Raw genomic sequence first — 24,052 nt, forward strand, 5'->3', positions numbered from 1 at the left:
AAACTAGTTGAGAAGTTATCTGTTTATTTCATTATAAAAATAAAATTTTTTATTTTCTTAATTTTTTAATTTAACAGTTAATAAATGGTGTGTCCTTAACTCATAAGTTGCCCAATATGGAGGGGTAACAACGCAATTTCACACAAATGCAGGGTAAGTAACTGACGATCTTTTGAAACCTCAGGGATTTTTTTTTTAAATTTGGCCGCAAAAATACTGTAGAGAAAGGAAGAACCGAGACTCGAATCAACCCCTCACTTCTGCATCGTCGCCGGAACCCTTTCATCTTTTTTCCCGGTTCAAATTTGAAAGAGCTTCCCATTTTCGATAATGGAAAAAGGCGCTTCTTTCTTGTTCGCGGGCACTAAATTCAACAAAAAAAAGTTCGCCAGCGAGATTGCCCGGTTTAAGGTCCGATTTTCTTCACTTTTCTCTGTTTTTTTTTCCCCATAATTTTATTGCGGAGTTCAGTATTTATTCATATTTTTATTTTTTTGAAATTTCGTTTAGGAGAAAAAAGATACTGAAAATAAAGTGGATTATTTGAACATGTTCGAGAGTGTAAATCCCGAACCGGAGGAAGTTACCGTTTCTACCAAGAAAAGAAAGCGTAAACAAGCAGTTTCAGGTATTTCTTTTTTCTTTTAATTTTTTAAAAATTTATTTAGCTATTATTATGCTAAATCCTCATGAGAAACTTTTTTTTTTGGTTAATTTGTTGGAAAGTGGAAGCGGTGGAGGGATTTAATGTCTTTACGAGTTCAAAAAAAGCACCCGTAGTGAACGAAGAGAATAAGAAAGATGAGGAAGAAGATAAGCTTTCCAAAGAAAAGAAGAAAGCAAACCGAAAAATGGAGGTTTGTTTCTTAAAATTCATGCATAAATGGCTATTTTTAAGTGCCATCTTTGTTATAATTTTCCTAATTCCTTGATGAGTTTAGGCGGATTCGATACTGCGGAAAAAGTATAATATTCATGTCTCTGGGAATAATGTTGCATCTCCACTGAAGAGTTTCGCGGAGTTAAGCTCAGTGTATGTGCTTTGCCTATTTACATTTTGTACTTTAGCTGACATTAACTCTGCCTTTGGTTGCTATGAGTTAAGCTTTTCTTAAATTTACGCTTTGTTGTTATTCATTAGTTGGATGATGTTAGCACTATTATGATTCTGAGCAAAATATGTGTTTGAGTTTAATTTTGGAATGAGAAATTATTTGGTTTCTCTACAGATATGGATGTGATTCTTATTTGTTGCTCAATTTTGCTGAACTTGGATTTAAAGAGCCAACACCAATTCAACGGCAGGCTATTCCAGTTCTTCTATCTGTAATGTCTTTTATTTAGCTGCTGCTGGCTTCTTTTCTACTTCATTTTTTATTGATAATTGGTTATTCAGTGAAAAGATCAGTATTTGGCTGCTTTGGCCTGATATACTTTTGCTAAATTCTCTTATGGACTGAAAATTGAAATGATGTTTCACCATCATTTGTGTAAGGGACGGGAGTGCTTTGCTTGTGCTCCGACTGGATCTGGAAAAACCTTGGCTTTTGTATCTCCTATGCTTATGAAACTTAAGGTATCTTTTGAATACGTTTTAATCATTTTTGGGAAAATTTCCTAGTTTTCTTATTAACTTTCTGCATCTATCAGCATGCATCGACTGATGGTGTCAGAGCTGTTATATTGTGTCCTACACGTGAGTTAGCTGCTCAGACAACCAGAGAATGCAAAAAACTTGCAAAAGGAAATAAATTTCATATCAAGTTGTTGACTAAAAAGCTCATAAGAAGTGCTGATTTATCAAAGCTGCCATGTGATATACTTATATCCACGCCACTTCGCTTGAGTTCAGCTATCAAGAAAAGAAAACTTGATTTGAGCAGGTTTGGGCTTATAAATAGTGTTTTCTGGATGCAATTACAAGCACATTTTAGATTGTAGAGAGACCAATAAATATGTAGATAAGTAGAAGCTAAAAGCTCTTTCGACATTACTAATTATTTGATTATTTCTACTTTGTTATTGTGGAAACTGAATGTATATTGAAAAACTGCTTATCTACAATTATACAAGAATCTTATGTTTATATACAACTAACTAGGGGTTAAACTAGGAAACTAAATCTTCCTTAATTCTAGGGATACAAATACTTAATTTTAGAGATACAAATATAAATATACAGATTACAAGATTATAACCAGCTGTAAATAAGTGTTTTCCCACACTCCCCCTCAAGCTGGTGAATAGGTGTTTTCCATTCCCAGCTTGGAAATAATTTCTTGAAATGTTGCACTGCTGAGACCTTTAGTCAACACATCTGCAAGTTGACCCTTGGTTGATACATAAGGTGTACAAATCAACCCACTGTCTAGTTTCTCCTTTATGAAATGCCGGTCTACTTCAATGTGTTTTGTTCTGTCATGTTGCACAGGATTGTGTGCAATGCTTATTGCAGACTTGTTATCACAGTAGAGTCTCATTGGTCCATCCCACTTGATCTTCAAGTCTTCTAGGATAATCTTTAACCATAGTAGTTCACAAATTCCTTGAGCCATTGCTCTGAACTCTGCTTCAACACTTGATCTTGCCACCACATTCTGTTTTTTACTCCTCCAAGTCACAAGATTACCACCTAAGAAAGTGCAGTAGCCTGAGGTAGATCTTCTATCAGTTACTGAACCTGCATAATCAGCATCTGTATATGCTTCTAGAACTAACCCCGAATCTTTTTTGAATAAGATACCTCTCCCAGGATTGGCCTTCAAATAGTGCAATATACGGTAGACAGCCTGTAGGGGCACTTCTTTAGGACTATGCATAAATTGACTTACCACACTCACAGCATATGCTATATCAGGTCTAGTATGTGAGAGATAAATGAGTCTTCCAACTAATCTTTGGTACATCTCTCTATTTACAGCAGCATCTTCATTAGTTTCTCCAATTTTATGATTAGGATTTATAGGGGTATTTGCAGGTTTACATGCAAGCTTTCCAGTTTCCTTCAGAAGATCCATCACATATTTCTGTTGTGAGATAAAAATACCATGCCGTGAGTGAGCTACTTCAATTCTTAGGAAGTACTTCAATCTCCCTAGCTCTTTTATCTCAAATTCTCTAGCCAAACACTGTTTTAGAGATTCTCTCTCTTTTTCATTATCTCCAGTTACAATTATATCATCAACATACACTAATAGAACTGTGACTCTCCCTGAATCAGAGTGCTTGATAAACAATGTGTGATCTCCTTGACTCTGTTTATATCCCATTGCTAGCATCACTTTGGCAAATCTCCCGAACCAAGCTCTAGGAGACTGTTTAAGGTCATATAAAGCCTTTTTTATTGCTTCTAGATGACCTCCAAATCCCGGTGGAACCTTCATATATATTTCTTCTTCCAAATCACCATGTAAAAAAGCATTCTTTACATCAAATTGTTGAAGCTGCCAATTGTAATTTGCAGCTAATGATAACAAAATCCTAACTGTATTCATCTTGGCAACTGGAGCAAAGGTTTCCTGGTAATCCACTCCATAGGTCTGAGTGTAGCCCTTAGCCACTAACCTGGCTTTATACTTTTCAACAGTACCATCTGCCTTGTATTTTACAGTGAAAACCCATTTACACCCCACTGGATTTTTTCCTTTAGGCAACTCTACCAGTTCCCATGTCTGATTTTTCTCTGAAGCCTCCATTTCTATTTTCATGGCTTGCCTCCATTTCTCACTGGATAATGCCTCGGATAATGTAGTTGGAACAGAAATAGTGTTTAGGCTCACAAGAAAATTTTTGTGAGATGGTGAGAATTTTTCAAATGACACAAAATTAGATATTGGGTATAGTGGATGCTTGGTACATTCTCTGGTTCCTTTCCTAATGGCAATAGGCAAATCATAATCACTAGTTATAGTTTTAGGAGATTCATGCTCATTTTGAGAAATAGAGTAAAAAACTGTAGTTACCTTATTTTCAGAGTTAGGATCAGGTTCTTGGACTGGCACTGGTTCAAGATCTGGAACTTTCCTTCTTGAGTACACCTGTAATTCCTTCATAGAATCAAGAACAATATTATCCTTTGTCACATCTTCCGTATTTGGAATCGGTTCAGACTCAAATTCAATGTTTGACTTGGGCTCAGCAGAAACAGGTTTCGACTCATAAGAATTAAAGGGTGTAAATGTTGAAGAAGGGGGCAAATCAAGCAAAAAGAAGTCTTTATCCTTATCTTCCATGAATGAAGTCTCCCCCTGAAGATAAGGTTGAGTAAAAAATGGTTTATTTTCTTCAAAAGTGACATCTGCAGACATAAAATTTTTTTGGTAGGAGGATGATAGCACTTATATCCTTTTTGAGTTGAAGAATACCCCACAAAAATACACTTAATCGCTCTTGGATCCAACTTTCCCCTGTTATGACTGTGAACATGAACAAATGATGTACAACCAAATATCCTAGGTGTGAGATTGTTTGTGGTATTGAGGTTGGGATAAAATTGTGAGAGTAGTTCCATAGGAGTTTTAAATCTCAAAACTCTTGAAGGTAACCTATTTATAATGTGTGTGGCAGTGAGAACAGCTTCCCCCCAATAAGATTTAGGTACATTTGCTTGAAAAAGAAAGGCTCTGGTTGTGGCTAATAAATGGCTGTTTTTTCTCTCTGCCACTCCATTCTGCTGTGGAGTATTAACACAAGATGACTCATGGATAATCCCTTCTTTTTGGAAATAGGTGGATAGACTCTGGTTGAAGTAGTCTTTTGCATTATCAGACCTAAATCTCTTGATTCTTACTCCAAATTGATTTTGGATCATGTTTTGGAAGTTTAAAAACACACTATTCATATCTGATTTGGATTTAAGTAAAAAAATCCAAGAGACTCTAGTACAATCATCTATGAATGAAACAAACCATCTCGCACCAGAAATATTAAGAATTGTAGAGGGACCCCAAATGTCACTATGAATCAAGTAAAAAGGAGTAGAACTTCTTTTGTTACTGATTGGAAAAGACACACGTCTATGTTTTGTAAATTCGCAAATATCACAATGAAAATCTTCAACATTTAATTCTTTGAACAAAGAAGGAAACATGTTTCTCAAGGTTCCAAAAGAAGGATGTCCAAGACGAAAATGATAAAGCCAGATTTTGTCTTTATTGGAAGATTTTTCAGAAAGAAATGACAAAGGTAAATTATTTTTGATACTACTTGTGTTATTTGATGTCTCAAGATAGTATAGTCCGTCCTTCTCCTTAGCAAGTCCAATCATCTTCCCCGAACTTTGGTCTTGAAATTCACAATAAGAGGGATAAAAAGTTTCTTTGCAATTCATATCTCTGGTAAGCTTTTGTATAGATATCAGATTAGTAGACAATCCAGGAACATGAAGAATATTTTTTAGAACAAACGAGGGATTAACTTGAACATCTCCTAATCCTGCCACTGTGGTAAATGAACCATCAGCAACAACAATTTTCTTATTATTAGGACACAGGTTATATGTACTAAAATTTTGTGGGGAATGTGTCATGTGGTTTGTGGCTCCTGAGTCAATGACCCAAGAACTCGTAATAGGCTTAGCCGAGACATTTAATCCATGAGAACCGAAAGCTTTACCTGAACTAGAAACTTTACCCAAAGAACATACCATAGTAGGCTTTTCAAGGATTTTCAATAAGTTTCTCAGCTTTTCAATCTCTTTCCTGTTGAACTCTCCTTGTTTCTGAGACATCTGTAGTACTCCAGTGATTTTTTCAGTTAACATTTCCTCAAATTGGGTGATAGTGATATCTTTCTTTGAAAGGGTTTGGCAATGAAGGCCTAAACAGGATTCGGCAATGAAGGCCTAAAAAAGTCGGCAATGAAGGCTGAAAATTTTTCTTCCCAAGAAGAGCCTAAAGCTCTGATACCATGTGAAAACTGAATGTATATTGAAAAACTGCTTATCTACAATTATACAAGAATCTTAGGTTTATATACAACTAACTAGGGGTTAAACTAGGAAACTAAATCTTCCTTAATTCTAGGGATACAAATACTTAATTCTAGAGATACAAATATAAATATACAGATTACAAGATTACAACCAGCTGTAAATAAGTGTTTTCCCACAGTTACAACTAATTATTTGAATGTTTTAGTGCATATGATTTTAGGAAAACTATGATGAACATTTTCTTGTGATCATAATGGATAGAAAAATCTGAGGTTTCAGGTCTAATAATTGGTCTTGTTAAAATGGAACAACGCAGCTCATAGTTGAACAGTAATTTGGATCTAAACTGCTTTCTTGATACAAGATTTATCCTTCTGTAGGGTTGAATATCTTGTCCTGGATGAGTCTGACAAACTGTTTGAGCTTGGCTTGATAAAGCAGATCGATTCTGTGGTCAAAGCATGCTCTAATCCTTCAATTATACGCTCATTATTTAGTGCTACTTTACCTGATTCTGTTGAGGAGCTTGCACGCACCCTAATGCATGATGCTGTTCGAGTTATTATTGGCAGAAAGTAAGTATGAGATTATTACCTTTCAATGATAAAGATGACTTCTCTTTGACATGCATCTACTTTTTGATATTTTATGCAGGAATACTGCTTCTGAATCTATTAATCAAAAGTTAGTTTTTGCTGGCAGTGAAGAAGGGAAACTCCTTGCACTTCGTCAAAGTTTTGTAGAGGTATGCTGCTTCTATCTATGGATGTTAAGAAAGCTCATTTTCCTTACAATTATAGGAGTTGTTTGAGAAAGAGAACACATTGTAGCAGTCTGAAGTTAGATTATATATCACATAGATAATCCACCTTATTTACCCTTAGAAATTGTGTTTGGTTTCGTTGTTCATAAATGTAGTAATACCACTTATTTTATTTAGGATTAATATCATGAATGTCTTCTAAACTATATTTAAATGTTCAATATGGTACCTGAATTTAAAAAATCTCTAATGTAATACTTGAAGATTTTACTGTAATTTAAGGGCCATTCATGTCGTTTAACCCCCTTATTTATTGCATTTGCAATAGTTTGGTTGAAGCTGTTGAGGATATGGTCATGAAAAACCATATTCTTTTCATGTTATCTATGCAAGTGTTTTTCAGGTGGAGTATGTTTTAACCATCTTGTGTTTGTCTTATAACCTGCTTGGCTGTAGAGGCTGAATCCACCAGTTTTAATCTTTGTACAAAGCAAAGAACGGGCAAAGGAACTGTATGAAGAGCTGAAATTTGATAATATTAGAGTTAGTGTTATCCATGCTGATTTATCCGAAGCACAGGTAAGGGTTATTTCCATGCTTATTAATTAAGCTGGATCCTTTTATGCTTTCCACCTCCACCAACAAAAGAATTCTATGTACAATGAAAAATGTTTCACCTTTGCACAATAACCTTCAGCTTAGAGCACCTAAGTGAGTGTGTGGAAGAGATAGTTGGCTTTCTAGGGCAAGGCGCACTTTGACTTTGTAGTGCTTAGTTAAGAAATATGACACATGTTATGATTTTTTTTTCTTTTTCTTTTTCATCCATGGTTATTTACTTTATCCTGATATCTTATAATTGAATGCAGCGTGAAAATGTTGTTGATGACTTCCGAGCTGGCAAAACGTGGGTTTTGATCGCCACTGATGTCATTGCCCGTGGTATGGACTTCAAGGCTGTCAACTGTGTGATTAATTATGATTTTCCAGATTCTGCAGCCGCATACATTCACCGAATTGGTATGTCAACAATTTGCTTCAGCTCCTTATCGTAGACCTAGATTTCTCAAATATATGGAACTCCCTTGTCCGTATTTTCTGTGTGGTTACTGAAACAAAGTTTATGGATCTCCCAAATAGGACGGTCAGGCAGAGCAGGGAGGACTGGCGAAGCTATTACTTTCTACACAGAAGATGATGTTCCATATTTGCGTAACATAGCCAATGTGATGGCAGCGTCAGGCTGTGAGGTACCATCCTGGATCATGAATTTGCGTAAGCTAAGGTGGAAGAAGCATCGACCAAAAAGAGAGTCAATCTTAACTAAACCGAATGATGCGAAAGACTAAAAAATTGCAAGGAGCTGAGTATCGGCACCAGAAATAGTTTTTTTTTTATTTTCTTTGGTAGAGTTCGTTATTTTCATAATTTTCTTGTCTAATTAGATTTTTATCCTTAAAACTCTTCAAATTTTGATGAAACAGGAAATTGGTTGTTGTAGTTTTTGGCTCCAATACTTGGTTCCATGAATGTAGCATTGGTCTGTTCAGAATTGGTAGTTATCAAGGTGGATAAATCAGTCGGTTAAGAGTTTATATTTTTTCTAATATATATTTGAAGTTGTAGGAATTGATCTTTGAACATAGGGTACAACTTTGTTTTGACATGTGATGTTTATTTCTTGGAGCTATTTGGACAACTCTAATTATGGCTTCAAGGGCTTGACATTATCTTGAGCCTTAACGGTAAAACACTCTTAGTTTGAGACATTTTGAACATGATTATTATCTTTAATATATCCTAAAAATCAAATACAATCAGTCAAACAGGTTAGCAAACAGGTTTTTTACCAAAAATTTCAGGTTTAAGAGAGCAATAGAACCCAACCAGTTAAAATCTGCCGATCTGGAATGGAAAACTGAAAATCATGTAAAGAGGGGAGGGTAAAATTGGCAGCTTAAATATTTTAATAACTTGTTTTATTTACAATTAAGAAAATTACTCTTTACACTCAATGACTTTTCACGTCTCAAATTCAAAATCTAAAAAGTATTTTTTTTTGTTTATTACATTTTTAAATACATTTTTTATTTTTTTAAACATCTATTTCCCTTTTTGTTCTCAATTTTCGATTCAACTTAAACTCTCATCTTTTAACCTGAAAATTCATCTCAAAATCTTTAATCTAAACTTAAAATCACAAGTTTTGAAATTAATTAAATCATCAAAATCTTCGATTTAGAGATAAATTATTTTTAATTTTGTTTGATTTTGATTAAATATTGATTAAATTAAAATATAATATTTAAGTTATTTTTTGCCTTGAATTATTGATTCTAAATTTACATTTTCAACAACTTATGAAAACTTCGGAATATTTATTTTTGAAAATGTAAATCTTGAAATTTGTAAATCTCAGTTTCAAACCTCAAATCCTCCGCTCTTCATCTCATCGTTTTTTTTTTTTTTTTTAATAATTTGAGTATCTATTTTTGTAATATATGATATTAAATAATATTGTAATTTTTATGGTTTAGAGTTATAGATAAAATTGTACGAAATGAAAGAGAAGAACACAAGAAGTAGAAGAAGAAAAGGGAAGGAACTTAGTCAAAATTAAATAGTGAAGGACTCATGGTAACTTGAATGGTTAATTATGTAATTTCATATGAGTATTTGGTAAAAATTTTTTTTACCATTTTGAAGTTAAAAGATATAAAATTAAAAATAAATAATTTTTTTTATTTTTTATTTAATTTTATAAGATTTTTGTTAAAATATTTGAGTGCGTTCAAAATTTTTGAAAATAAATTTTTAAAATTTTTTAAAAGTTTATGAATATATATATTTAAAAACTTTTAAAAACTTTAAAAAATTTGAAGTTTTCAAAAAGAGGTGAAAGAAAACATTTAATAACTTATGTTAATCTATTTTAAAATTTTTTTAAAACTTTTCTAAAATGAATTTTCAAAATGAAGTCTAAAAACCAAAAAAAAATAAATAATGAGTATTTACATAATTTTATTAAAAATTAAAATTATAAAAATTGAGATACAAATAGCAGTGCTCTAAAAAAAATTAGATAAAGAGAGAAATTTGGGGTGTACATATAACAGCTCCTTTGCAAAAGGTTAAAGGGTATTATAGGGTTTTCGAACACAAATAAAGTCAACTTAAGGCCTCTAGTCCGACGTGGAAGGAAGGAGAAAATATCGAAAAAACTTAAACGACAAATGTTAGATGTCGAACGTGACCCGTTGGATTAAAGACAATCAACGGCTAAGAAATAAACCCTAGTTAAACCAAAGCTAAGAGGGTGGCTACTTAAGCTAAAGCAAGCAACTGCTCTAGCTCTTGCCCGCTTGCTTTTTACGCTCTCTTCTGCTCTCTTCAGCTGCGACGAGGAGAGCTTCCGATCAAGCGAATCTCAAAGAGTCCCGTTTTTAGCTTACAGGTGCAAATCCTTTTCGTAATTATTATTTTTTGAATTTTATGTCTTTGATTTGAAGTAAAATCAATCTGATCTGATTGGTTGGTAGCTGAAATATTCGTTTTGTTTTTTATGCTATTTCGTTATGGTATATATAAAATTTTTTTTATTTTCCTCCGTTTGATTTTTTTTAATTGATTCTATTCTGATTTTTTTTCCGGGTTAATTCTTTTCTATGTAGTTTCGGATTTGATTCTTTTTCCTTTTGATCGATGTGTTATTAGATTTTATGCATCTAGGTTCGTTTAAAAATTTTATGATTTAAGTTTCTAAATTTATTTTCTGAGAAAATAATTCCTGTGTTAACCTGTCTATCGAACCAAATGCTGCCTAAGGGAAAGTTCTTAACGAAAATAATCAAAATGGTCAACGATCTTTTTTTCTTAGGCTTATTTGTTTTAAATGGAAAGCTTTGACTGGTTTCATGGGAAAGGATATGTTAAGATATAGTGGCTGTAGTTCAGTGGAAAGAACTCCATATCTGTGGAGGACCTGGGCTCGAATCCCAGCGGCCACTCTTTATTATTTTTGCATTTTAACTTGGATCGACCTTTTCTAATATAAGTTGAATTATTCTTTATAAAACTGTTTTTTAAATCGGATGTCAGATTTGTTATTTTTTTTCCTTAATTATGGATTTGAATGTGGTTAGGCAATTGAAATATTTTTAGTTTGATTTTGAATAGTTGTATATGATTTGTTTTGCAAATATGTTTCTTGTTAATTTTCAGCTTCTCTCCCAAGTTTTATAATGGGTAAGGAGAAGGTTCACATAAACATTGTGGTCATTGGCCATGTCGACTCTGGTAAGTCGACCACTACCGGTCATTTGATCTACAAGCTTGGTGGTATTGACAAGCGTGTGATTGAGAGGTTCGAGAAGGAGGCTGCTGAGATGAACAAAAGGTCATTCAAGTATGCCTGGGTGCTTGACAAGCTAAAGGCTGAGCGTGAACGTGGTATTACCATTGATATTGCCCTGTGGAAGTTTGAGACCACCAAATACTATTGCACTGTCATTGATGCACCTGGACACCGTGACTTTATCAAGAACATGATTACTGGTACCTCACAGGCTGACTGCGCTGTTCTCATTATTGACTCAACCACTGGTGGTTTCGAGGCTGGTATCTCTAAGGATGGTCAGACACGTGAGCATGCTTTGCTTGCATTTACCCTTGGTGTCAGGCAGATGATTTGCTGCTGCAACAAGGTGAGGTTTAGAACTTCTTGTTTATTATCATATTGTATTGATTTTCCTTTTTCAATAATTGTGGTGATTAAAACTTGATTTTGTGACTGGAGCTGATTTTCAATTATCATTTGATTTAGATGGATGCTACAACCCCAAAGTACTCCAAGGCAAGGTATGATGAAATTGTTAAGGAGGTCTCTTCTTATCTTAAGAAAGTTGGTTACAACCCTGAGAAGATCCCTTTTGTTCCTATCTCTGGTTTTGAGGGTGATAACATGATTGAGAGGTCTACCAACCTGGACTGGTACAAGGGTCCCACTCTCCTTGAGGCTCTTGACCAGGTCAGCGAGCCCAAGAGGCCCTCAGACAAGCCACTTCGCCTCCCACTTCAGGATGTCTACAAGATTGGTGGCATTGGAACTGTCCCTGTTGGTCGTGTTGAGACTGGTGTCCTTAAGCCTGGTATGGTCGTGACATTTGGTCCCTCTGGTCTGACCACTGAAGTTAAGTCTGTTGAGATGCACCATGAAGCCCTCCAGGAGGCTCTCCCTGGTGACAATGTTGGGTTCAATGTTAAGAACGTAGCTGTTAAGGATCTTAAGCGTGGTTTTGTTGCTTCAAACTCTAAGGATGATCCTGCCAAGGAGGCTGCCAACTTCACCGCACAGGTCATCATCATGAACCACCCTGGCCAGATTGGAAATGGATATGCCCCAGTCCTTGACTGCCACACTTCCCACATTGCAGTCAAATTTGCTGAGCTGTTGACCAAGATTGACAGACGATCTGGCAGGGAGCTTGAGAAGGGGCCTAAGTTCTTGAAGAATGGTGATGCAGGGATGGTGAAGATGGTTCCCACCAAGCCCATGGTTGTGGAGACTTTCTCTGCGTATCCACCTCTTGGACGTTTTGCTGTCAGGGACATGCGCCAGACTGTGGCTGTTGGTGTCATCAAGAGTGTTGAGAAGAAGGACCCATCCGGTGCCAAGGTCACCAAGTCTGCTGTCAAGAAGAAATGAGATTTGCATTTGAGAGATAATTATCACAGCTAGGACGGTTTGTCTTAATTTGGGTCATATTTTTATTTAGTATATTTATATGGCAGTTTTGTGGACCAATTTAGTGTGCTTTCATCTGTGTTTTGTTTTTCTTGAAGACTTTTATATCGAGTTGTCGAGGTCTGCCTGCAAATTGTACTGTTTACTTGTTCTTTCTTTTTTTTCTTTTTTTTTATATAAATTGTAGTTGAATGCCTTTAAACAATTCTATTTTGATATTATTAATGTTTAGTTTTGTCTCCTTCTAAAGTATTCTACGAGGATGGCTGGCCTGGGAGGGTTACTTTGATGTGAAGAAAGTTGCTATCGTCTAATATATCAAAATTAGGTATTTCATAATTTTCCCAAATCGAAGGTTGGTCCTGGAGAATAATAAGCCGTGTAGAAGTTTCAACTTTCGACTCTTAGTTCCTAACGAATCCCATACCTTCAAAATCGAAATTGGCTTCTGATCCCGGATGTCCAGATTGTTGCTATACCCATCACTGTAAACTACACACGTCGTCAAGAGTGAGGAAAGACTGAAATATTTCAAGGTCAGGTTACCGGCTTTGCTGTTGTGTTAAATCCTTGTTTCGGGATGTTGTGGTTGCTGCTCTCTGAAAGTGTGCTCAAGAATCAAGATAGATAATGAATCATACATTCGGTTTGCTTTGTGATTGATGCCTCACTGGTCAATGTGGGTGGTTCTTACTGGTTCGTAAATGCCTTTTTGAGTGACATTCCATGATTAAAATCATGAATTCATTACTCAGCATCATTTTGTCCGTATCTCAAGTTCCTTCTAAAGTTAGAAAAACGTGGCAAAAATTAATTGGTGGACAAGAAATGATTAGACGCACTTTCTGCTTAGCCAAAAAAAAAAAAAAAAACTGTCAACAATCAATAATTACCATTTGGAATACGCATTCTTAGCTTGCAGGTTAATCCTCTTTCTTCATTTCTCGTCGTTGTTTTTCTTTTCCTACTTCAGTGGAGGAAATATTGGTCCAATCTAAATGTGAAATTTGAAACTTGTATGGAATTTGTGACTGCAACCTCAAGCTCTTGTCCCAATCAAGATTGATACTTATCACAATCTCAAGTGCCAATTCCGTATTGCTAACATATTGTTTCTTGGAATAAATACATCATAATTCATTTCTAAGGATCTGGAATTCCCTCAAGTGTTTCTCACTCTCATATATATTTCAAAAAACACGATAAAAAAAAAGATTCAAGAAAATAAGTTTTTGAGAAACCATGCCACCATAATTGAGCCTGCAGAACATTCTGCATCTACCTGTTTATGGGAACTTTGGTTTTCTCAGCCACAAAATAAATAAAAACAAGGAAACTTGGTCAACTCCAGTTATTACAAAAATGAATCCTCACAGCAGGGAAAATATGGTATAAATTGTTTTGCAAAAATCTTTAGTTGACGGGTTCCATCTCAACAACTATTCGGTGCAGATAGCAACTCAAGCCCTCGTATATGTGGTGTTTCTTTGACTTCAAGGGACAATCAAGTGAAGCAATGCCTCACCAATTGAACAAACCCCAAATGAACACAATATATATTGAGTTTGTCACTACCAATCACAAACCATCAGCTCCTTCCTTTCATTAAAAAAAAAAAAAGAAAAGAAAATACCATTCCTATAACTTTCAAAACATTCAAATATAAAATGAAACCTGATTAATCATAGCCTTCTGATTCTCCCCTCTACTCTATGATAACAACAATAATTTCAACTGATTCAGTGGAGGCGACCAAAATTTTCCATTTCCATTGATCGTTGATAAGTTTGGCAAGATGGGGTCTGTGGAGAGATCAAAGAAGAAAGTTCAGTTATGGAAGAAAGCTATTGTTCACTTCTCTTTATGTTTTGTCATGGGGTTTTTCACAGGCTTTGCTCCAACAGGTAAGGATTCGATTTTTTCTAGCCCTGTTGCTACAAAGAATAAATTACAGATTTCGCCGCAACCTGTTCAAACGTTGAACCAAGCAACAACAGCAGTACATAGCAGTAATGTTAACAGAAGTTTGAGAGCGGAAACTCCAGCTCCAGTTTCAGCAAAGTCCAAGGAAATAGACAGTCCAAAACAATTGGATTTTCATCAAGTCGAGTTACCATCTAGAAGACTCATAATTATTGTTACACCAACAAGCACAAAAGATAAGTTTCAAGGGGTGTTCTTGAGGAGGCTAGCAAGTACTATAAGGCTGGTTCCTCAACCATTGTTATGGATTGTCGTGGAAGGGCAATCAGATTCGAATGAGCTATCCGAAATACTTAGAAAAACAGGTACCATGTATCGGCATTTGGTGTTGAAGGAGAATTTTACAGACCCTGAAGCAGAGCTGAATCATCAAAGAAATGTTGCATTGAAGCACGTTGAGCATCACAAGCTGAGCGGGATTGTTCATTTCGCCGGACTTTCCAATGTTTATGATCTTGATTTCTTCAAAGAGCTTAGACAAATTGAGTATGTACCTTCACCTAATTCTTTCTCATATAATATTTCTTATGATATAAGTTTCCAACTACCTGTATAATTATGCCTTTGTAGGGTATATAAGAATTTAAAACAGAAACTAGGGCATGAGAATATAATATGCTAGACGGTGGGTGGAAGTTTCAAAGCTCATTTTTTTTCAAAGGCAATGGAGATTAATTTAACAAATGAAAGTAGAGCATATGTACTTTTAAAGATACTAGGAAAAGATGTGCAGACAAGAGTGAAAAATATTTAATTTATTTACATTTTTTGGCAATGTGCAGGGTGTTTGGGACTTGGCCAATGGCCTTACTGTCAGCAAACAAGAGGAAAGTTGTGATTGAAGGACCAGTTTGCGATTCCTCTCAAGTTATAGGATGGCATCTAAGGAAGATGAACAACCAGACAGATGGGGAAACAGATGCAGCAGAACCAAAACCTCTTATTCATATATCAAGTTTTGCATTCAACAGTTCAATCCTTTGGGACCCTGAGAGATGGGGTCGCCCTACATCTGGTCAAGGCACTTCACAGGTGAGCAAATATTCTCTGAATCAAGCTTTAGATACTGAAAAGTGATACCCTTTATTATACATTATAAAATCATTTTCCTGTTATTGTTGCATTTCATTACAACAATAAAGCTCTCATTTTGAGATACTGTTCTATCACCTGCTTAGGATTTACCAAGTAACAACTGGTTGACATGAGACTAGGATTTAAGATTTAAATCATACAGAGTGATTCAAGTAACCAAAATTAGAATATAAAGCTAATAATCAATATTTCATGAAAGAAGCTTGGTCCCATAAAAATTATGCTCTAAAAAGAATGCTTTAGCTGTTTTCACCAGAAAAATAAATGGTTAGTAGAGATTAGATCAACTTTTATTTATTTATTAAAATAAAAAAAAAAGTAGCATACTTCATACTTTGATAGATATTAGGTGAAGGGTTAATTTATAAGATATTGCTATTGATTTTCTCAGTCACCCCACTCTAAAATTAAGTAAAATAATAACAACAACAATAATAAAATAAAGTGTACTTAGAAAATTTTATATGATTAAAAAATGGGGTTAGATAGGGCGAGAATGTGGGTTCTGACATCTTCTAGTGCTTAACACTTGGTGTTTGCTTCTGCCATCAACTTTAAGAAATTTTTTTTTATTATTGAGGAGGCTTTTGTTTTTGGTTTTTTTCTTTTTTTTTTCTAATTTTTTCATTTTTTCCTTTCAGAATTCACTCAAATTTGTGAAACAAGTTGTTCTAGAAGATGAGACCAAGGTAAGGGGTATCCCACCAGAAGAGTGCTCCAAAATCATGCTTTGGCGTCTTCGTTTTCCTATTGGAGTGGTGCCAACAAATCTTGTCAAAACAACCTCATTGTTGGATGTTATTACTCAAAGATAAAAGGAGGAACAAATATGATGCAGATTGCAGAGAGAAGATTTCAATTGGAGCAGAAAGAATGATCATATTAAGAGCATAATTTTCAAAATTTTCGCATTTATCATGTAATTTTTTTAATTGTTACACATTTTTCAATTTTTTGTGGTTCTCTGTAATTAGTGTCAACAACATTTGGACCATCTTTTTCTTGCCAGTTGCAATTCAAATATAAAAAAAAAAAAAAATCCGAAATGTTTAATTTTTGAAAATCTAAAAAAACAGCAAATAATCCTTTCCAAGAAACAAATATCACCAACAGAAAAGTCAGACTCCCATAGTCCCACCTGATGATGATTAAGCTATAAAAACAGCAAAGAAATAATTGAAAGATGTTGAAATTAAGCTACAATAATATAAAGTAAAGACAAACCTCCAACCTAGAAAGTGGTTATACCATATCGGTTGATTAGAAAGCAATCAAAGAAATTTATTTCAGTTTGTTCATACAATTCTAATATTTACAATTTTTTTATTCATTTATTGCAACCTCCTATATTAAAAAAAAAAAATCAAAGAACATTTTGAAGAAATTAATACTTCATGGTAGTTCTCAAACTGTTCACTATTTTTTTTTCCTTTTACTTCAATGCCTGCATTATCTAGCAAAATTTTCAAGCATTGGTTGAATCGAAACTGCCTGGACCTCTGATCACCATTGATGATCAATTATGGGCCACAGGGGACAATGACTTGTAAACTGTCTTTCTCCATTACCTGCAGCCTGAATTTTGTAACACGCATTTCCCACAACTTTCAACAGTTGGCCTATCTTTGTCTCGGGGCTGATTTGTGGACCTTTCACCAACCTTTCCTTAAACATATTTGAATGAATGGACAACTTTGAACTACAGATTGTTTTTATTCAGACTACAATCAGTCAAATTCAAGGAAATTGGACCCAATGCCCTTATAAATCTCTCTATTTCATTAACATAAATAAGGACATAAATTTTCTTTTTTTCTTATTAGGAAAACGTTGTTTGCAATTTGCATGTAGCACAGTTACATGAAGCATGCATACATATGATTCCTAACAAAGCATCTCAACAAATGATTTTTGACAGTTTCAATTTTGAAATTTCATACTATTTGAAAATTGCAACTTGAAATGAATGGTCAAGCATGTATCATTTTATTTATTTGATGCTGAAAATTCATTATATATATATATATATATATCATTTTCAATGATTTGTTAAGTCGATCTTATATTCAAATTAAAATTTTTTTCCTTTACTAATTTTACATTAAATGCTTAACAATTTTTAATAAATTAAATGAAGGAAAATGTTTATTAGTGGCATAATGTGATATTTATAAAAAAAATACAATTAATGAGTTATTTTTTAATTTAGTGAAATTTTTGTATTAAATGTATAATTTTTTAAGTAGTAATTTAATTATTTTAATCAATGTTTATAAACACTCATTAACCGAACCCTTAAACAAAATATTTTTTTTACCGTTGGTTAAATGATTAAGTTATTTTTTTATTTTGAATGAATAATCCTCTAAATATAATGTACTTTTTTTAATCCTAATTAGCTCAAGAGACTAAGCAATTCACCAAATTGAAATTTTTAATAAACTTAAAATAATAATTAACAAAATGTTAAACAAGATTATCAGGTTGCATGCTGATTGTCGGCTCCAATTATTCGAGTTCACCATGTCAACACCAAAGGAAATGATTAAATTGCAACGTGTAATCCACGTCTGATATTGGCAGTAGCAGGCTCCTTGACGTGACAAGCTGTAGGGTTGTTACTAACAAATCTGGTCCTACAATTTAATACTAATTGCTACAATTATCTTTACTGAAATTAAAACATGGACCTATCAATAATAGTGCTTTAGCCGAAAACAAAATAATTAGGATATGAACATTAGTGTTTTGGAGTTGGATACTTGGGTTATGCCTTAAAATCCATGGGCTATATTCCACTTGTCATGCAATTTTTCTTTTGAAAAAAAAAAAGTTTAGTTGAGTAAACTTTCTTCATCTAAAGATGTTCTAAAAATGTCCATTTCAAAATAGTTTGCAGGTTTTAAAGAAAAATCTATAAATATTTTATTAAAAAATTTGTTGTTATCGTGTTTAAATTTAAATTTTATAAATAAAATATTTGATTTTTACTAATTCGGATAGATTTTCATTTGTAATGTTATTAGTATTATATATTATTTTTTTATTTGGGAAAAGGGGTTGGGGAGATTCAATCTCTACTTTTTGAGTATGAAGCAAGGGGGAAAAACTATAAATTAGTTGAAATCGGCTTGCTTTAGGCAATGATTAGGTTAATAACCTGCCACTTGATTTGAGTACATAGTAGCGTAAGTGTATAGCATGATCTACTGAACTGAAGTTTTACAGTTGAGTTTCAGCGTTCACTGATCTACTCAACTCAAGTGCCTCTAAAATTTGAAAACGACAGAACAAGAGAGTAGTGCTTTTTCAAACTGCATAAGTTACCAAAAATTGGGAAAGAAAAACATGGTTAGATAGATTTTTTTTCAACCAATTGGAGAAGGAGGAGGCAATCTGTTAAATTAAGAAGGGCCCAGTTTGCCGAACCCAAGAAGTGGGTTTACTACTAGCAAAAAACCAGCTGTTTCTGTTCTTCTCAAGATCTGTTGTTCTTCCTCCTCTTCTTCTCTTTATCTCAAGGAGGCAGCTACAGAAAATGTGACCCTTTCAAGTTTCTGATCTTTTTCTGTTTGTCTTGTGAATAGAAAAGAGAGGAAAGAGGATCCCTTCAAGTTATTTGAGATCTGGGCATTACAATCTCAGGTACTTTTGCTACTTTTGTTTCATGGACCCCGATTTAAAGATGCATTTTTAGATTCTTTTTGTTTGAATTTTTTGTTGCTTGGTATTACAAATTGTCTTTCAAAATCTGGGTAGTTTCCTTTGTCCTTTGCTTGCTCGGGGAGAAAATCTAGGAAAGGAAGAAAATTTGAAACTTTTATAGCTAAAGTTGTTATTGAACAGTTTTCCTGGAGTAGAAAAACATTGACTGCAATTTGCTTTAGTCATTTTTGAATTGAAAATGAAAAAAAAAAGTTAAAAGCTTGTTTAGATTGTGCTAACAGGTATACATGATAGATCATGGATTTATTTAACAAAAAAACTTTTTCCTTTCAATAAGGCTCTTCTTTGTTTAAAACTCCTACTTTCCTTCCTAATTTGCACTTATAATATTTAACGGTTTTTTTTTTTTTTTTTTTTGTCTCTTAAAGGATCATACCAATTTCCAAGGAAAGATAAGATGGGAAAGAAAGGAAAATGGTTGTCTTCTCTAAAGAAAGCCTTCAGCCCTGAGTCCAAGGAAAAGAAAAACCAGGTTTGGAGAAGTCCCATTCAGTTAAAAATCATGTTTAGTTTATAGTTAGCTCAGTTTTTAATATTCTTGATTTCTATGTTTTTCAGAAATCAGAAGAGCAGTTTTTGCAGAATCAGGTGCATTTAGGTCCCAGTGATTCTGATGCAGCCACTTTAGCAACTGTCAAGTTGTCCCGTCCTACTCAGCCAGGAAAGGTGAAATTAATTGAAGCCGAGGCTGAACAGAGCAAACAGAATTACCCTGTGACAGTTGCCACTGCTGCTGATGATGTTGTTGCTTCTACTGCTCCAACTCAGGCTGCTGTAGAGGTCGTTCGACATCAGCTTAATATGGATGCTAGGTTTACTGGAAAATCTAAGGAGGAAGTGGCAGCTATCAAAATTCAAACAGCTTTCCGAGTTTACCTGGTATGTGCTGCAATTTTTATTTTACTTTTTCCTTCTGAGGCTGTTTCTTAATCATTTCTAATTTAGAAATTCAATCTGATATGTTTATCAATCAAGTCCAGTCAATTTTTGGTTAGTCCTACCGCTACACATCCTGCAGGAAACATTCCAAGGATATCTTTATGAAACTTTTTCTTGATAATGGCTTGAATTTCTTATCAGCTTTTTATGCTAGAAGAGGTATGTGTAAGTTTCTTATCAATTATAATGTTGAAGAGACTTTCATGAAACCAAAGCTCCAGAGAATGGGACTCCTATACTAGTATATGTCAGTAGCTACTGAAAAATATTCATCTATTTATGACAGTTGCAGATTATTGGCTGCTAAGTATGCTGTTTCTTTGTAAAGTTTAGAGAAGAAAAAAAAGATAGTATTATGATTAAAGGGAAGACAAAAATTTTACTTCTTTTGACTTAGAAGACTTGTTGATTCCCGTGATACTTTGTTACTTTATGGTGTGTGTTCCCAGGTCAAATTAAATGATCTTTTCATGTTTGAAACGCACACCCCAACCACCTCTCCCTATCATAAATGATTTTTCAGCCACAACAGAAATTTATTGAATGGATTCGCTGATCATGATTTCTTCTTTTCAGGCAAAAAGGGCATTGCGTGCTTTAAGAGGACTGGTAAGGCTGAAATCATTGATGGAAGGGCCTGTGGTCAAACGGCAAGCAGCGAATACCCTTCGGTGCATGCAAACTCTTTCTCGTGTGCAGTGTCAGATTCGTACTAGGAGAATCAGGATGACAGAAGAAAACCAGGCTCGTCAGAGGCAACTCTTGCAGAAACATGCAAAAGAGCTTGTGAACTTGCAGGTAAATCCATTTTTCCTCTGATATATCAGGGTAATTGAATTGCTTGAATTGGTAGCAGAGTTAGTAGTCAAGGCTTATATCCTGGAAAATGTGATGTAGAAGTTGGACTGCTGCGAAGTGGGTTCGAATTGTTTCTCCAAGCTCTGGTTTTTGAGACCTATATCCTATAATTAGAACCATCTTTATATTACAAACAAATATGATAATTGATTTGGCAATTATATACAGCATACATGGGATTTTGGAGTGATTTCTGTCACAGCAGTCAAGCTAACGACTGTGTATATATTTTCATTAAACCACTTAGTTTCTCATCAGAAAAGTGCCCTTACCATTTTCAATCAGTGGAAAACCATTCTATCATGGATTTTCCATAGGGGATCCCTCTTCCTGACAATAGATTTTGAATGTTTTAACAGATGGGGGAAGACTGGGATGACAGCCTGCAGTCGAAGGAACAAATCGAGGCAAGCTTACTGAGCAAGCATGAAGCTGCTATGAGAAGAGAAAGGGCCATGGCCTATTCATTTACTCATCAGGTGACCTGGTCTTTTAATTTTATATATGCTGTTGGAATACATGAAGAGCATCAAACATTTTATCTTTCTTCTGTGAGTTTATGTGTGCAAGTGAGAGATTTAATAACATCGTCAAGTGACATGAACGGATGTAGCATAACTAAATTACTTCAGAGAAAGTTACTCGTAATTTAGTTCCTCATCTGCCAGGTCAACTTCTGTATAAATTAGCTAAGAGTAAATTCGAAATGCTAACAGATTGAAATACAATAACTCCATCATTAGATGAATGATCTCATCAAAGGGAAATGGGTATGAAGATCAAATATCCTGTTTCCAATTACGAAAGAGAGTCTGTTTCTGCTAAACTATAAATGCTGGGTCACGTGACAAAAGTTTAACCCTTTCCCATCTTTTTACCTAGCTCATCCAAATGCTTAAACACTGAGTCTTTTTGAAAGTAGGAGTACCTCCAGGCAACTAGTCCTTTGGCATTCAAGTATTTTAAGTCAGAACAAACTTCTGTGTCTGACATCTACACAACTTTTGCAGCAAACCTGGAAGAATGCTTCAAGATCTATGAATCCATTATTCATGGATCTGAACAATCCCTCCTGGGGTTGGAGTTGGTTGGAAAGATGGATGGCAGCCCGGCCATGGGGAGGCCGTCACACGACCGAAAAAGAACAAAACAATGACCAGTCATCCTTAAGGAGTGCACGCAGCAACTTTGGAGGAGAAATCAACAAAGCTTATGCTCGCTACCAGCTCAACTTGGATAAACAATCCCCAAAGGCCAGCCAAAAGCCAAACCAAACTTTAAGTCTCCTATCCCCTTCTACTCCTAAGCCAGCTTCCACAACTGCCCGAAAACTGACGTTAGCAAGCCCTAGGGGCAGTGTGGTTGGTCCAGACAATGACACAAGAAGCATAGTCAGTGTCCAGTCAGAACGAAACCGGAGACACAGCATTGCAGGCTCCTCAGTGCGTGACGATGAGAGCCTAATAAGTGCTCCCTCACTTCCAAGTTACATGGTACCAACTGAGTCCGCAAGAGCAGAGACCAGGTTGCAAAGCCCCTTGGGACTAGAAGCAAATGGAACACCTGAAAAGGCACCCATTGCGTCTGCCAAAAAACGGCTTTCTTATTGACCTTCACCAGCCAGGCCAAGGCGGCACTCTGGTCCTCCAAAAGTTGACAGCAGCCTCACTAATGCAGAAGTTGCTGTGGTGAATGGTGGGGGCAGTTAGTTATTTCTAATCACAAAAAACATGAAGGAAAGCAAGCATTATATGGCTGTGAAGAAGTCCAAAGGAGCAAAAACAAGAGGCAAAATAGGAATCATATGGTCATTTGATTTCTGAATCTTCTACTTACACGGTCAAAGTTTTAATTCATTGTCCAGAGTGTTGTTATTGTGATAGAATTGGTTGCTCGGATCAGCTGTCATCTAAAAATTCCTTCTCAATTCATAAATCCTTGTTTATTTATTTATTTATGTTTATGCTTTCATATGACAGACGGAATGATATTTGTGATTGACAGCAAATTATGTCCAATTTCAGTTCATTGAAAATTTCTTGTGCTGTTTGTAATGTTTTGTATAATAAATACACACACTTCCTTGTTCTTTTTTATTTTGGCATTTGGTATTGCACTGTTTAATTGCATTTTCTTTTCAATTTTATGAGCTTTGTTTGGTGATGGATGTTCAATCACTGATCAAATTTGATTGAGTAAATTACACTGTGGTCTCCAAATTTTGGGATATATAATATTTTGGTTTTTAAACTTCAAAATTAACTTTTAATTTTATTGTTTAATATAACAATAAATTGCTTCTTTTTAATATCAGAAACGTTATTCTTAAATGTCAACCATGTGATATCATATGTCAAGCACATAATCAGTAACATAAAAATTTATAAAATTATTATAAGTTTTAAAAGTAATTTTTAAATAAAATTTTTTGAAATTTTGAAATCAATTTTTTTTTCTCCGCCTTCTCTCTTGGACTATTCTGTTCTTACACTGTGCTTGCTCTACCCAAAAAAAAAAAAAAAGAAAAATCCGATAATCACATCTAGTTCTTAACTATCACACTAAAAAATTTTCTTCCTAGGGCATTTTGTTCAGAAAAATCGAGAAATTTTTTTTTCAAAATTTTATCGGTGGGTATTTAATTTCAACGTTTGGTTCAAGATAATTCAATTACAAAAAAAATGATAAATTCTCAACGGTACTTAAAGTCTCGGAATCATAAATTCACTTCTTCTTATAATATTGTAAGATTTTGGAGAGAAAGTAACATTATTTCTAAATTTGACCTGAATAAAAATTTGTAAAATAGCCGTTATCTTTTTTAAAAACATATCTGGAAGTGATTGCGGCTCAATTAGATATTTTTTATGCTAACTTTTTTGTGTGATTGCAATTAATGGCATTTGATATGAAAAAAAGCCTTAAATAAACTTAAATAAAAAATTATGAAATAGTTGTTACCTTTTTTAAAAGCATGTCTGAAAGTAATTGTAACTCAGTTTTAGATTTTGCT

At 34.5% G+C, this 24,052-nt stretch overlaps 4 protein-coding genes across 5 annotated transcripts; all 4 read left to right on the forward strand.

Annotated features, from left to right (window-relative positions):
• Positions 1–203: 203 nt before the first annotated feature.
• On the forward strand, positions 204–8,290 carry LOC111311866 (P-loop containing nucleoside triphosphate hydrolases superfamily protein). 2 transcript variants are annotated; one of them, XM_022911658.2, is made up of 12 exons: positions 204–411; positions 511–628; positions 727–857; positions 942–1,033; positions 1,230–1,326; positions 1,496–1,576; positions 1,651–1,883; positions 6,313–6,507; positions 6,587–6,677; positions 7,152–7,274; positions 7,565–7,715; positions 7,836–8,290. In XM_022911658.2, exons 1-12 carry the CDS (start codon positions 331–333, stop codon positions 8,042–8,044), a joined length of 1,602 nt encoding a protein of 533 aa, XP_022767393.2. In that variant the 5' UTR covers positions 204–330; the 3' UTR covers positions 8,045–8,290. The 2 variants fall into 2 exon arrangements, with proteins under 2 accessions (XP_022767393.2, XP_022767394.2); XM_022911659.2 differs by having other exon boundaries at positions 6,635–6,677.
• Positions 8,291–10,051: 1,761 nt separating this feature from the next.
• On the forward strand, positions 10,052–12,679 carry LOC111311867 (elongation factor 1-alpha-like). Its single transcript, XM_022911660.2, has 3 exons — positions 10,052–10,149; positions 10,917–11,398; positions 11,518–12,679. The coding sequence occupies exons 2-3, from the start codon at positions 10,937–10,939 to the stop codon at positions 12,397–12,399; spliced, it is 1,344 nt and encodes a 447-aa protein (XP_022767395.1). The 5' UTR covers positions 10,052–10,149; positions 10,917–10,936; the 3' UTR covers positions 12,400–12,679.
• Positions 12,680–14,098: 1,419 nt separating this feature from the next.
• On the forward strand, positions 14,099–16,573 carry LOC111311868 (beta-1,4-xylosyltransferase IRX9-like). Its single transcript, XM_022911661.2, has 3 exons — positions 14,099–14,907; positions 15,204–15,453; positions 16,158–16,573. Exons 1-3 carry the CDS (start codon positions 14,234–14,236, stop codon positions 16,329–16,331), a joined length of 1,098 nt encoding a protein of 365 aa, XP_022767396.1. The 5' UTR covers positions 14,099–14,233; the 3' UTR covers positions 16,332–16,573.
• Positions 16,574–18,578: 2,005 nt separating this feature from the next.
• On the forward strand, positions 18,579–23,143 carry LOC111311869 (protein IQ-DOMAIN 2-like). The gene is made up of 6 exons (XM_022911662.2): positions 18,579–19,161; positions 19,611–19,714; positions 19,801–20,121; positions 20,758–20,979; positions 21,399–21,518; positions 22,050–23,143. Exons 2-6 carry the CDS (start codon positions 19,640–19,642, stop codon positions 22,647–22,649), a joined length of 1,338 nt encoding a protein of 445 aa, XP_022767397.2. The 5' UTR covers positions 18,579–19,161; positions 19,611–19,639; the 3' UTR covers positions 22,650–23,143.
• The last annotated feature ends 909 nt before the right edge of the window (positions 23,144–24,052 follow it).

Source organism: Durio zibethinus, chromosome 1 (genome assembly GCF_047325235.1).
Source record: "Durio zibethinus cultivar Kanyao isolate XHJ-2024 chromosome 1, ASM4732523v1, whole genome shotgun sequence".
Classification (NCBI taxonomy): Eukaryota; Viridiplantae; Streptophyta; class Magnoliopsida; order Malvales; family Malvaceae; genus Durio; species Durio zibethinus.